The following is a 15,769-nucleotide window of genomic DNA, read 5'->3' on the forward strand; positions in this document are numbered from 1 at the left end:
GTGATGTTGCATTGAGCCAATAGGCCTGAATAACAGGAAGGGAAAGCTGTGTTATTTAGCAGCCAGACGGCCACGGTCTTACATATGTATACTGTGATGAATGACAAGACGAAGACATGTAAAGTTTGAGTTTTGAGTTCTGTTGATGTAGCACAATAAAGGACGGATTTGTTACGCTTGTACCAAGCTTCTGGCCTGGTTTACTGGTGTGCGACCATCCATCTGGTGGGGGAAAGATGGCCATCCAATGAGCTAACAAACTAATAAACTAAAAAGCATCAACTTTTAGAATATTTTTTTTAACTATTTAAGGAAACAGCTTACTTTGAGACACAGAAGCCTGAATAATATATAGGAATATAATAGGAATATAATATCATTCAGGGTTCTGTGTCACAAAATAAGCTGTTTCCTTAAAAAATGAAAATATTCTAACAGTTGATGCTTTTAGTTCAAGCTTATACAGATAGTCGCCGACTTGCGAACATTCGACTTACGAATTTCACAAGATACGAACTATCTGTACAGCACAGTATGATGTCATGCTATGGCATTATATCATACTGTGCAGGGATCGGGCAGGCTTCTATCAAGCCTGATAGAAGCCTGTCCGGTCAGATCGCGGTTGCTGGGCAGCCGGGGGCCTTCTGAAAGGCCCTAGGGCTGTCTATGCAGAGCGCCTATCAAGCCGTGCGCTTAATGGGCACTCTGCATATGCAGCCCTGGGGCCTTTCAGGAGGTCCCCGGCTGCCTAGCAACCACACTGCGTCCCGCGATCTCATCGTGGGACGCTGTACGGGCCCCCTGAATGTCGGGTGCAGGCTGTTTCTTACAGCGGGCACCCGGCGGCAGCAGTTCCGATGAGCCGCGCCGCTCGTCAGAACTGTTAACACTTTAAATACCGCTGTCAGAGCGGTATTTAAAGTGTTAACAGTTCAGACGAGCGGCGCGTCTCGTCGGAACTGCTGCCGCCGGGTGCCCGCTGTAAGAACAGCCGGCACCCGACGTTGTATAGAGCGGGATCCACCCGCAATCCGGCTCCATACAAGCATTCGTTCGACTTGCGAACAAATCGACTTGCGAACAGGTTCCTTGAACGGAACCTGTTCGCAAGTCGGGGACCATCTGTATTGGTTTTCACATTAACATAATGATCTAGAAAGATCAGTATTTTCCAACTTATTGTGAGGCTGTATAACTTCCTCTTTTGCCCACCAGAGGGACCCTGGACACTAGATTCATCCTTAGCTTGTATTTTTCAAGACATCTCAGGTTTATGTGTGTTTTCTAGTAAATTGTTATATTTTAGATTGCATATAATTTGAGAAGTGACTTTTATCACCTATCCATGGGATACGTAATGAAAACATGTGATTGGTGGCAGTTTCACTTTTGAGACTCCCACAATCCAGTGAACGGAGATCTCATATCCAGTTAATGCATGGGCCTGATGGGCACTTTCCCAGAGGCCCCACAAGCATAGGGGCCCCATACTGATCTATGTATATTAACATTTCAATGCATCTCATACATGATAATGTTGTGTGGCGGGATATGAACTTGACTCCAATCTGTCTATGCCATGTGTGAAGACTTTAATTTTGCACTTTTTGTTTTACTTTCAAATTACCCATAATTCCTATTGTAAATTATCCCTAATTTAGCTAATAAAAAGAGATATTTCCCGTCAAATAGATGTGTGCATCATCTTGTGAAGCGTAATATATCGTCTCGTTACTTTCTAGTAGCCTGGCACTATGAACAACAGTGCAAGAGGAAAATGGACCCTAAAATCTTAGACTTCCAGTCTAGGTCGGCAGTTACTAACTCGTTGAGTTTTCTCGCCGTTGTTCCATGCCGCCGCATCCCCATATGATATATATTTTCAGATGAGTAACCATTTAATCATGTTGATTAGTTGTTGCACAGAATGTTTTTAATGTTCGAACACCGATTTTGTTGGAAGTGCAAATAAAATAAATATATGTTTAATTTTATGAACAATTTACATTTTTATTCCTGTGAGTAGTTGTCGTAAAGGCCCCAGTACACTGTGTAGGGGCCCAGAAGAACAGGGCCCCTCCATAATTTCTGCTATACGTTGTCTGTAATTTCTTATCTATTGTTCTTGAATAAGGAATGAATCAACAAAATGTATATTGGAATTTGTAGCACTGAATGGCTTAATGTCTGCAAATGAGCTGTCTCTGTCTGGAAATGTATCGTTTCGTGTTGCAAGTTTTGAGTCATGTGACCATGCTTCATATATGTTTTTGCAAGTGGTTGTGTATAGGTCTTCTGTTCCGGTCCTAGCCTAGCAATGAACTCACAGAGACCCCTTCCGTTCTGTGTGGGCCGGAATGGAGGAGGCTGAGAGACATCCCTAGCAGTCCCTGGGCCTGTTACACCTTGGAGATACCAGTGGCGTTAACCCACTGAGGAACAGAGAGAGAGAGAGAGAGAGCAGCCATCGCAGTGTGGAGTGTATGCCAAACATGAGTGCTGACCGGTAAAGAGCTAGAGAGTAGCAGAGGCATTTGTACTGGGCACGGAGTCCTACAGATAACTGGGACTGTAGATTCCTCTGTGAACCCATGATTTCCTTCCTGTCGCACCACTTTGTGATTTCTACACCAATTGTCCTGCAGGCATGAATTGTATTGTGCTTGGACTGTATATAAGTTTCACATGTAAAGGAGCACTGCCGAACATACCTTTGCTATTTAAACCTATTCTAAGTATGGACCAGTTATTTCATCATCCAGATTCACCGCAAAAGAAGGAACGGTGGCGTCAACCGTGACAACCGATCACCAATGTAAAATGCACAGTGCGTTACCCTCTTGAAAGCCTTCCGTCAGTTACTTGGCTAGGTCTCGTGCTACCCTCAGGGTGGGAGATGGTACAGCCCCGTGACAAGGCCCAAACTCTACCCCAAGTCTCCTAGGCTGATGGCCTGCTCCTCAGCCGCTGCACACTGCTGTGCCTGGGGGGCCATAAGGCTGTTAAGACGGCACTGCTCGTATCCCCCTCTCCTATCCCTGCTGTGAGGAGGAGATTGAATGGAACAACAATTGCATGTGTGAGGTGCTGCTCTATTCATCTTTAATGGGACTTCCAGAGTAAGCCTAGCAGATGCACTTGGCTATTTCCATCAGTGCCATTGAAATGAATGGAGTAGCACCGTGCACACTCAACTGCCGCTCCAATTAGTCTCTACATCACGGCAGGTAGGTGCAGCGAGCCCGCAGTAAGAAGATGGAAAGACATCTTTGGCCAAGGGTGTACCTACATGGAGTGCAGAAGTAGCACTTGTACCCAGGCCTGTAGTGTAAGGGAGCCCTAAAATGCTTTTTCCTTGCACCACACTTTGACCCCTTTGTGTGACCTTTGGTGGATGATTTTGGTGTCATTAGATTTGTTACATCCTCACTACTGCTGTAAAGTCATAAAATTTAAGTTTGATACATTGAGTGACTGTCAGGCAAGGCCAAAATTCCTATGTTAAGTCTAGTGTTGTGCTTCAGCCAACAGTGCCACTGGGGAGATACAGGGCTCTTTCACATTGGCGAGGGCGATCACGGCCTGATATCGCCGTTGCAATCCATGTGGAAACCCCTGGATGCCAGGCGCTTTCACATGAAAACAGTCTTACATCCCTGCAGTGCTGAAGGAATCCCCTGGAGCAGCTGTCACAGCCGCGGCAGAGGATCGCGATGTTCTCCCAATGTTTTCAATGGGGCTGATATCGCAAAAAGAAAGGACATGCTGCAACTCTTTCCCTGTATAGCATCATGACGCGGTGCAATGCAGGGACACATCACAAATGTGAATGAACCCATTTTATAGTCACGTAGCAAGCATCGCATCAATCTAGTTTCCTATGTATCGGTAATCCCAGGTGTCTTTGTTGCTCTTCCTATTAGACAGATGATAAGAAATGATCACTTTTATTCTGCATCTCCCGAAATGGGTGAAGACCGTTAAGAACTTTGTTAGCAACAGCTTGATCAAAGACAAGACGTCTTTCAGAGGAACTCAAGAACTTTGTGATGTACAGTAGCATTAGTTATTGTGTAAACATAAAGGCTGCCATTATTATATTGACTGTAGTCTGTTCTTTTTTGCAATATAGTTGCGAATATTCAAGAAAACAGACTATTTTATGTCTTAAAGCACTAAATCAGGAAAACAAAAGTGCAAAAGAAACCACACAACTTTAGATCAGGAAGTGTAAAACGTTTTACAGAAGATACACTGCAGTCAACCAGATACAAAGAGGAAGTGGGGCTGGTGAAGAACACTACATCAGCTTCTATATTTCGTGTGTTCAAGCCTAAATATCTGTGGGCGTCTCTAGTTGTATGTGCTCATGCCTATATCACAAGTGCAGAATTTCAGAAAGGAAGGGGAAGTTGGTTCACAAATATCCACTTGCCATTAGCAGTGTCACAGATACTGGGTGAGTCTCAGTATGTTTTATATGTAGGAGTCATCTGCAGTAATCACTCAACTTATACTTGATTAGATACTCCTATCATCCAGCAGCATACGATGGCTTTGGGTTCAACATACCAACACAAACTGGCTGAAAAGCTGATGATACTAAATGACCGAGGCAAAGGAGTATTGATCCGCATCTATAACATCAAAAAGGTAAGAATTTGATGTCTGAAGCATTGTTACGTAAGGATTAGTTTCCAAATCAATAATATGACTTAGAACCCCCTGCAACTGATGTTTTAGAGGCTTATTGGATTTATATGGGGTCCAGTATGTCTTCAAGTGTATTGAAGCAGTTATACTGTCTATGGACTGAACTGGATGGACCTGTGTCTTTTTTCAGCCTAGCATGTTATGTTACTGCCAATATAGTTCATGATAAGAAATGAACAGTTACTCGAGAAGGCATCGCTCTTCTCGAGTAACTGCTTACTGGTCCAAGTGTGCTCTCCCCCCGCCCCCCCCGCTACCCCCAGCCACCCGTCACTCACTCACTCACTCCCGCCCCCCCCGAGCACGCTCGAACCAGTAAGCAGTTGCTCGAGAAGAGCGATGCTCACTCAAGTACCTGCTGTATCCGAGCGTGCTCGCTTATCTCTAGAGCAGACCATCAAACTTAAAGGGGTTGTCTCACGCCGAAACGTTTTTTTTTTTTAATTCAATAGGCCCCTTGTTCGACGCGAGACAAACCCAAGGGATGGGTTAAAAAAAAAAAAAGTTTATTACTTACCCGAATCCCCGCGCTGCGGCGACTTCTTTCTTCCTTTACCAAGATGGCCGGGATCTTCACCCACGATGCACCGCGGGTCTTCTCCCATGGTGCACCATGGGCTCTGTGCGGTCCATTGCCGATTCCAGCCTCCTGATTGGCTGGAATCGACATACGTGACGGGGCGGAGCTGCGAGGACCAGCTCTCCGGCACGAGCGGCCCCATTCACCAGGGAGAAGACCGGACTGCGCAAGCGCGTCTAAAAACGCCAGAAGACAGCGAATTTAGACGGATCCATGGCGACGGGGACGCTAGCAACGGAGCAGGTAAGTGAATAACTTCTGTATGGCTCATAATTAATGCACGATGTATATTACAAAGTGCATTAATATGGCCATACAGAAGTGCTGAGCCCCACTTGATTTCACGAGACAACCCCTTTAAGGTCCATTTGGACACATCAATTATTGCTCAAAATTCGTCCAAATGATGGCTTTTGAGCAATAATCGTTGCGTCTATGTCCTACCATCATTTGCTTTTCTGCTAAACGATAGATTTCTTGTGACCTTAAATCCATCGTTCATGATAGCAGGGAACGCACGCTGAGTTCTCTGCGGGCAGCGCTGATAACATTGTTATTAGCCGGCAGCCCGCAGCAGAACAAAGGATGTGTATTTAAAGAACAAACCACCTGCTGTTCTGTAAATACATCTCCCAGCTCAAAACTGTCACTCAAACTGTTTTCTGAGTGAATTTTGAACGATTTTCTTTGCATGTAAATGGGGCGTTAGATCTGTTACCAGTTTTCTATTATTATGCAATTAACTGTAGTCCTCTATTTTGTCTTGGAGTTCAACTTTATTAACTTCATGCAATCTAACAGTGTGTATCAAGTAGAAAGGCTCCTTATATGTGTAATCATAAAAATGATTCAATTACAATAGTAAATATATGTTCGATGGACACCTCATGAAAGCAGTGTCGGACTGGGGTGCTAGGGCCCGCCAGGGAAAATCATTCTGGGGTCCCACTGTACAACTAAATGCAAATATTACCTGATCTTCATTCGCAGACTCCCGGTAACGGCATTCTCCATACACATCAATGGGAAGATGGCTAGGTTTGTGTGCAGCCCAGTTTTCACAGAAGTATATGGAGAACAAGGCAGATGGGAATTGCTGGATCTCCATTCACCCCATAGGGTGTCATTTATGGCAGATCTGGTAAAAGATGAATCACACGTAACAGCCACACCTTGGACAAAAAAATGCAGCTTTATTGTAAACCAGCAGTTTTAAAACTAACCTTTATGCGGTTCTACGCGGTTTGGCAAGTGAAGAGTTTTACCTACAAAACTTTATGGCCCTTAACAATTAGTCTAAGAGCCATGCCGACTTGAAGAGGTACTGAATACCAGTGTGGTTGCGTATGACTTTACCTTTAAGAGTGCCCCTTTGGTTTTCAGCTGCCAGAAGCTGGGAGTTATAGTTCCCTACATAGGGGAAAAGGATGACCTGAAAATATCTGTATTTTAACTTTCTAGTATGAAAGAGGGTGCACGTACTTTTTTCAGTAGTAGCTGCTGCCTGACCTTTGCTTCAGACTAGTCTCTGTCTTGGGGTTCAGCCTGCTGCCTTGCTCTTGTCTTGGACTAGAGGCCCTCTCAGCTCTATGAGCCAGGGGGATTCACCTGTGTCCCTGAGGGCCAGCCCAAGTCTGCATGAAAGTCATATTTGGTAGCATCTAGAGATGAGCGAGCACCAAAATGCTCGGGTGCTCGTTACTCGGGACGAAATTATCGCAGTGCTCGAGGGTTCGTTTCGAGGAACGAACCCCATTGAAGTCAATGGGCGACCCGAGCATTTTTGTATATCGCCGATGCTCGCTAAGGTTTTCATTTGTGAAAATCTGGGCAATTCAAAAAAGTGATGGGAACGACACAGCAACGGATAGGGCAGGCGAGGGGCTACATGTTGGGCTGCATCTCAAGTTCCCAGGTCCCACTATTAAGCCACAATAGCGGCAAGAGTGCCCCCCCCTCCCAACAATTTTTACTTCTGAAAAGCCCTCATTAGCAATGCATACCTTAGCTAAGCACCACACTACCTCCAACAAAGCACAATCACTGCCTGCATGACACTCCGCTGCCACTTCTCCTGGGTTACATGCTGCCCCCCCCCCCCCCCCGCGCACGATCCAGTATCCACAGCGCACACCAAACTGTCCCTGCGAAGCCTTCAGCTGCCCTCATGCCACGCCACACTCATGTCTATTTTTAAGTGCGTCTGCCATGAGGAGGAACCGCAGGCACACATTGCAGAGGGTTGGCACGGCTAGGCAGCAACCCTCTTCAAAAGGGGCGGGGCGATAGCCCACAATGCTGTACAGAAGCAATGAGAAATATAATCCTGTGCCACCGCCATCAGGAGCTGCACACGTGGGCATAGCAATGGGGAACCTATGTGCCACACACTATTCATTCTGTCAAGGTGTCTGCATGCCCCAGTAAGACTGCGTTTTTTTATAAATAGTCACAGGCAGGTACAACTGGGAATCCCCAACTCCGCAATGGGAATTCCGTGTGCACCCACAGCATGGGTGGCTCCCTGGAACCCACCGGCTATACATAAATGTATCCCATTGCAGTGCCCTGGACAGCAGAGCTAACGTCAGATTAAATGCAGGTGGGCTTCGGCCCACACTGCATGCCCCAACCTGACCGGGCTTTTTAATTCATAGACACAGGCAGGTACAACTCCCTATTGTGAAGTCCCTGTGGACCGACAGCATGGGTGGGTGCCAGGAAGCCACCGGCGGCACATAAATATATCCCATAGCATTGCCCATCACAGCTGAGGTAATGTCATGTTTAATGCAGGTGGGCTTCAGCCCACACTGCATGCCCCAGTCAGACTGGGGTTCTTTAGAAGTGGACATATGTAGTTACAACTCCATGTGGACCGACAGCATGGGTGGCTCCCTGGAACCCACCGGTGGTACATAAATATATCCCATTGCAGTGCCCAGCACAGCTGATGTAACGTCAGCTGTAATGCAGGTGGGCAAAAAATTAATTGGATTACACTGTAGGCGAGGGCCCCAAAAAATTGCTAATGTACCTCAGAAAAATTGCCCATGCCCAACCAAGAGGGCAGGTGAAACCCATTAATCGCTTTGGTTAATGTGGCTTAATTTGTATCTAGGCCTGGAGGCAGCCCAGTTAAAATAAAAATTGGTTGAGGTGAAAGTTTCAACGCTTTAATGAGCATTGAAACGTATAAAAATTGTTTACAAAAATTATATGACTGAGCCTTGTGGGCCTAAGAAAAATTGCCCGTCCGGCGTGATTACGTCAGGTTTCAGGAGGAGGAGCAGGAGGAGGAGGATGAATATTATACACTGATTGATGAAGCAAAAATGTCCCCGTTTTTGATGGTGATAGAGAACGATGCTTCCATCCGCGGGTGCAGCCTACGTATTGATTAGGTATCGCTGCTGTCCGCTGGTGAAGAAGAGAAGTCTGGGGAAATCCAGGCTTTGTTCATCTTGATGAGTGAAAGCCTGTCGGCACTGTCGGTTGACAGGCGGGTACGCTTATCCGTGATGATTCCCCCAGCCGCACTAAACACCCTCTCTGACAAGACGCTAGCCGCAGGACAAGCAAGCACCTCCAGGGCATACAGCGCGAGTTCAGGCCACGTGTCCAGCTTCGACACCCAGTAGTTGTAGGGGGCAGAGGCGTCACCGAGGACGGTCGTGCGATCGGCTACGTACTCCCTCACCATCCTTTTACACTGCTCCCGCCAACTCAGCCTTGACTGGGGAGCGGTGACACAGTCTTGCTGGGGAGCCATAAAGCTGGCAAAGGCCTTGGACAATGTTCCCCTGCCTGCGCTGTACATGCTGCCTGATCTCTGCACCTCCCCTGCTACCTGGCCCTCGGAACTGCGCCTTCTGCCACTAGCGCTGTCGGATGGGAATGTTACCATCAGTTTGTCCGCCAGGGTCCTGTGGTATAGCATCATTCTCGAACCCCTTTCCTCTTCGGGTATGAGAGTGGAAAGGTTCTCCTTATACCGTGGGTCGAGCAGTGTGTACACCCAGTAATCCGTAGTGGCCAGAATGCATGTAACGCGAGGGTCACGAGAAAGGCATCCTAACATGAAGTCAGCCATGTGTGCCAGGGTACCTGTATGCAACACATGGCTGTCCTCACTAGGAAGATCACTTTCAGGATCCTCCTCCTCCTCCGGCCATACACGCTGAAAGGATGACAGGCAAGCAGCATGGGTACCCTCAGCAGTGGGCCAACCTGTCTCTTCCCCCTCCTCCTCATGCTCCTCCCCCTCCTCCTCAATGCGCTGAGATATAGACATGAGGGTGCTCTGATTATCCAGCAACATACTGTCTTCCTCCGCCTCCGTTTCCAAGCGCAAAGCATCTGCCTTTATGCTTTGCAGGGAACTTCTCAAGAGGCATAGCAGAGGAATGGTGACGCTAATGATTGCAGCATCCCCGCTCACCATCTGGGTAGACTCCTCAAAGTTTCCAAGGACCTGGCAGATGGCTGCCAACCAGGCCCACTCTTCTGTAAAGAATTGAGGAGGCTGACTCCCACTACGCCGCCTATGTTGGAGTTGGTATTCCACTATAGCTCTACGCTGCTCATAGTCTGGCCAACATGTGGAGCGTAGAGTTCCACCGTGTGGGCACATCGCACAGCAGTCGGTGCACTGGCAGATTAAACCGATGTTACAGGGTCCGCAGGGTGGCAGCGTCCGTCTTGGACTTACGGAAATGTGCGCTGACCCGGCGCACCTTTCCGAGCAGGTATGACAAGTGTGGGTAGCTTTTCAGAAAGCGCTGAACCACCAAATTAAAGACATGGGCCAGGCATGGCACGTGCGTGAGGCTGCCGAGCTGCAGAGCCGCCACCAGGTTACGGCCGTTGTCACACACGACCATGCCCGGTTGGAGGCTCAGCGGCGAAAGCCAGCGGTCGGTCTGCTCTGTCAGACCCTGCAGCAGTTCGTGGGCCGTGTGCCTCTTCTCTCCTAAGCTGAGTAGTTTCAGCACGGCCTGCTGACGCTTGCCCACCGCTGTGCTGCCACGCCACGCGACACCGACTGCTGGCGACGTGCTGCTGCTGACACATCTTGATTGCGAGACAGAGGTTGCGTTGGAGGAGGAGGAGGAGGAGGAGGGTGGTTTAGTGGAGGAAGCATACACCGCCGCAGATACCACCACCGAGCTGGGGCCCGCAATTCTGGGGGTGGGTAGGACGTGAGCGGTCCCAGGCTCTGACTCGGTCCCAGCCTCCACTAAATTCATATTTTGCCCGCCTGTGCTTGTCCACGTGTCCGTTGTTAAGTGGACCTTGGCAGTAACCGCGTTGGTGAGGGCGCGTACAATGTTGCGGGAAACGTGGTCGTGCATGGCTGGGACGGCACATAGGGAAAAGTAGTGGCAACTGGGAACCGAGTAGCGCGGGGCCGCCGCCGCCATCATGCTTTCGAAAGCCTCCGTTTCCACAAGCCTATACGGCAGCATCTCCAGGCTGATCAATTTGGCAATGTGCACGTTTAACGCTTGAGCGTGCGGGTGCGTGGCGGCGTACTTCCGCTCAAACAGTGGCGCTAGCGACGTCTGGACGCTGCGCTGAGAGACATTGCTGGATGGGGCCAAGGACAGCGGAGGTGAGGGTGTGGGTGCAGGCCAGGAGACGGTAGTGCCTGTGTCCTCAGAGGGGGGTTGGATCTCAGTGGCAGGTTGGGGCACAGGGGGAGAGGCAGTGGTGCAAACCGGAGGCGGTGAACGGCCTTCGTTCCACCTTGTGGGGTGCTTGGCCATCATATGCCTGCGCATGCTGGTGGTGGTGGCTCCCCAGCTGATCTTGGCGCGACAAAGGTTGCACACCACTGTTCGTCGGTCGTCAGGCGTCTCTGTGAAAAACTGCCACACCGTAGAGCACCTTGACTTCTGCAGGGTGGCATGGCGCGAGGGGGCGCTTTGGGAAACAGTTGGTGGATTATTCGGTCTGGCCCTGCCTCTATCTCTGGCCACCGCACTGGCTCGGCCTGTGCCCACACCCTGACTTGGGCCTCCGCGTCCTCGCCCGCGTCCACATCCTCTAGGCCTACCCCTACCCCTCAGCATGCTGTATTACCAGTAGTGCAGAAACAGAACGCTGTAATTAAATGTGCCACTTATTGGCCTGTGGTTGGAGGCTGACTTCGCTTACGGAACGCACAGCAGAGCCAGGAAATAATTTTGCGCAAGCCTGCTGTAACACTTAGCTGGCTGCGTATGAATTAGGACAACTACCCCCAGCACAGACCCAGTACACTGAGGACGGTCACAGGCAGCCCAAATAGATTTTTTTTCCCAAATGTTTTTGGAAAGGCCCACTGCCTATATACACTGTATATGTCTTCTCTCTCTGCCTCACCACTACTGGCCCTGGAGTATGTAAAATAACTGCAGACTGTTGCACTGTGAACTGGAATACAGCGGTGATGTAACAGCCAACACAGAGCCAGGAAATAATTTTGCGCAAGCCTGCTGTAACACTTAGCTGGCTGCGTATGAATTAGGACAACTACCCCCAGCACAGACCCAGTACACTGAGGACGGTCACAGGCAGCCCAAATAGATTTTTTCCCCCAAATGTTTTTGCAAAGGCCCACTGCCTATATTCAATAAATATGTCTTCTGTCCCTGCCTCACCACCACTACTGGCCCTGGACTATGTATAATTACTGCAGGGCGCAATGCTCTGCACGGCCGATATACAAAAAAAAAAAAAAGTGCAACACTGCAAAAAGCAGCCTCCACACTACTGCACACGGTTAGATGTGGCCCTAAGAAGGACCGTTGGAGCTCTTGAAGCCTAAAATAACTCCTAACGCTCTCCCTATAGCAGCTCCGGCACCAGCAGCACTGTCCCTGATCTCTGTCAGAACGTATCTGTGGCGAGCCGTGGGAGGGGCCGATTTATATACTCGGGTGACACCTGATCTCGCCAGCCACTCACTGCAGGGGGGTGGTATAGGGCTTGAACGTCGCAGGGGGAAGTTGTAATGCCTTCCCTGTCTTTCTATTGGCCAGAAAAGCGCGCTAACGTCTCAGAGATGAAAGTGAAAGTAACTCGAACATCGCGTGGTGCTCGTTTCGAATAACGAGCATCTCGAACACGCTAATACTCGAACGAGTATCAAGCTCGGACAAGTACGTTCGCTCATCTCTAGTAGCATCCATTAGATAGTAAAGTTTTCATCTTTTCAGCTTAAATCTCATTGTCCCTTGAGTTTTGTGTACTTTCTATAAGCTCTGTAACATGCAAAGATAATCTTTCAAAGGACTGTAATAGTCAAAGATTTAGCGATCTATTTGCATAAAGTGTTATTGGACATTAATGGTCATTAACACTTTATCATCTTCATTTCCATGTAAAAGGACCTCCAGGAGTTGTTTGCAGAGTGTGTTTAAACACACACCCAGCTGTGTTAACAGCTGCCAACACATTCAATTGTTCTCCTCACAGCTAGTGTGAACATGCCGAAGGGAGAACAGTCTGCAGTCTTTTGAAAGAGAAGCAAAATACATTCAAATGGAATGTATTTGCTCAGTCTTTCAGCTGCTGAATGATGGAATGTAAAGTGAGCTTACGAAAACTGCACGATGCCCGCTTTTACATATAACAAGTATCGCTTATTTTCGGCCGTTTGAACGAATTTTGAAAGATAATCGTTGCATGTAAAAGGGCCATTAGTGCAGTGGCACTGTATACTATGATAAAGTATAGAACTGACTACACCCTGTTCCCACGATGAGCTTACTGCGAGGAGTTTAAAGATGAAGCAAGAAGTTAATTTAGTGAAATATGTCAAATTTAAAGATCATTTAGCTTGAAGTTTATCGACATGATTGAGGATGTTCTACCTTAACCCCTTAAGGACGAGGGTTTTTTTGTCCTAAAGGACCAGACTAGAGATGAGCGAGCGTACTCGGTTCGGGTGTTTTGGCACTCGAGCACCGCTTTTTCAGAGTAACTGACTACTCAGACGAAAATATTCGGGGGGCGCCGGGAGTGAGGGGGGGGGTTTGCCGAGTGGAGTGGGGGGTAGGAGAGAGAGAGCTCCCCTCTGTTCCCCACTGCTACCCCCCGCTCCACCACGCCGACCCCCCGGCGCCCCCCGAATCTTTTCGTCTGAGTAGTCAGTTACTCGGAAAAAGAGGTGCTCGAGTGCAAAAACACCCGAACCGAGTACGCTCGCTCATCTCTAGACCAGACACTTTTTAGGGATTTTACCCATGTGGTGGTTTTATAGCCTTTATTTTTTTTCTTCTGTTTTTTTGGTCTTATTAGGGGTAAATTGCTAAAAAAAAAACATTTTAATTTATAGTTGTACATTTTTAAAATTGGTACATCTACACTAAAATAAAGTACAGGAATGGGTTCCTCAGTTGTTTTGGACATTTTGATATATAATTTCTATAGTTTGGGATTACAGAGCGCATATGGCGATGGTTTTGGTCGGCGTTGGGTCATTTTCCATTTATAAATATATTTTTATTTTATTCTGTATTTTTTTTAACTTATTTTTGTAACTATTTTTTTAACATATGTCCCCCATAACAGCATATAAAACCTCTGGGGATCATTCACCTTGTCTGTTTTTGTTTTTCTCTTTTCAACTTCATACTTTTCCGCTGCAGCTGGGGCATCCATAGAAGCAGCCTCCGTAGGAGTCCCAGTTAGGAGAAAACATCCCCTGTAGTAACAGAGCTGGTCAGGGTCTGCAAAGACTCTGCAGCTGTGCTCTGACAGGGGGCACCCTGCTGTCACGAGATCAGGGGTCGATTAGTGAAAGTAACACTTCCGCTCCCTCTCTTCACTACATAGCACTTAGCCTGTAAAGGAGAAGACAGAAGTGGTTAAAAACTGCTTCTGCCTTCTCCCCCAGGTCCTTGCCTGTCACTAACAGCTGAGGACCCGACCTACTCCTGTTGCATTGCAGGAGCAGTTACTTTTGGCTGGGATTAAAGCCCAGGACTAAGCTCTGTAAATTTACTGTGCTTGGTCCTTAAGGTGTTAATGACTTGTTGCATCTGGATAACCCGGTCCATATATCTCCATCTATCAATGGAGAACTGCTAGAAAGAGCTGTAGCGCTCTGGTTGAATTGAAATGACTATGTAATTGAATTGAGTAGTCAGACACTCTGGCGATATCAGCTCCCCAGGACAGCTTCATTTTCAGAAAGGGTTGTCTACTTATCGGAGTTTCCTGGCATTGTGTCCTGTGGCAAGCTCAACATCTGCATAATGTTTCCTTCAAACATGGGATTTTTCTGGCACTTTTTTTTGTGAAAAAATATGTCATAATATTTGCATGCCTTTGTTAGATGATGACAGCATTTTCTACAGCTATTTTTGGATGGCGTGCTTTTGTTCACATGCGTTATTTTTAGGTTTTTTTTCCTCCTATAGTGAAGCCAATGGTAGAAGGCCATAAAATCACCAAACTCAGCATGCTGCTATTATGAAAAAACTCCAGTAAAAAAATGCTACGTTTGTAGGGGTTTTCATATTTTCCTACAGCTAATATCTGGACATGGAATTTTTTACGGCAAAAAACGCCAGTGTCAAAAAGATTGTGTGTGACAGCCTGAATCAAGATTCAAAGCAACATTGGGACAAAGGGTAGAAAAAGATGCCGCAGTATGCACATAGGTTACGAAGAGCCTATCTAAAACACTGCTACATATCCACTGTGTGGTTTCAGTAGTTTTCTTCTATCAGTCTTTTGGGTGCAGGATTGCTGACTGCCCATATGAGCAGATATACCGTATATCCTGGGGTGGTCTGGTTTTATCTGTTATTAACACAGTACAACAAAAGGGCTTTATACTGTATTTGATGAATAATAAAGTCTGTGTGTCTGAAACTACGTACACTAGATAGGACTAATATAAATATAATCTTTAGAGATGAGCGAGTATACTCGCTAAAGGCAATTGCTCGAGCGAGCAGTCAGCTGGAGGGAGCGGGGGGGAGAGAGGGAGAGAGAGATCTCCCCTCCGTTCCGCCCCGCTCTCCCCCGAAGCTCCCTGCCCGCTGCCGGCACCCGAAGCTTCCGTCTCGAGTGGGCAGATACTGGCTAAAGGCAATGCTCGCTCGAGCAATTGCCTTTAGCGAGTAAACTCGCTCATCTCTAATAATCTTCCTTCTTTCATAGAATTTATATATCCAATAAAACATTAAAATAGCTTCCAGTATCCATGTTTAAAAAAAATGATATCCACATATACTGTACATGAATAAATCAATAAATGCCAATAACCCCTCCTTCTATCATTAATTTAAATGGATAAAACATGAAAATAGTAGCAACAGAATAATCAAGGCTCTAGTACCCTCCTGTACCGCCTCTAATTGGATGCAAGATGTGATCCGGGCGGGCATGGGGGCTCTAGTACCCTGTTGTACCACCTCTAGCTTGGATGTAAGATGTGATACAGGTGGGCATGGAGGCTCTAGTACCCTGTTGTAC

General features: G+C 47.4%; 1 protein-coding gene across 1 annotated transcript in view; it reads left to right on the plus strand.

Annotated features, from left to right (window-relative positions):
* Positions 1-4,423: 4,423 nt before the first annotated feature.
* Positions 4,424-15,769, plus strand: part of NCKAP1L (NCK associated protein 1 like) — a 169,304-nt gene continuing 157,958 nt past the window's right edge. The window contains exons 1-2 of the mRNA XM_066584307.1: positions 4,424-4,462; positions 4,549-4,656. Of these exons, the coding sequence (XP_066440404.1) occupies positions 4,555-4,656 (102 nt within the window). The 5' untranslated portion in view covers positions 4,424-4,462; positions 4,549-4,554. The remainder of the gene's footprint in view (positions 4,463-4,548; positions 4,657-15,769) is intronic.

This window comes from Eleutherodactylus coqui, chromosome 1, assembly GCF_035609145.1.
Source record: "Eleutherodactylus coqui strain aEleCoq1 chromosome 1, aEleCoq1.hap1, whole genome shotgun sequence".
In the NCBI taxonomy this organism is placed as follows: domain Eukaryota; kingdom Metazoa; phylum Chordata; class Amphibia; order Anura; family Eleutherodactylidae; genus Eleutherodactylus; species Eleutherodactylus coqui.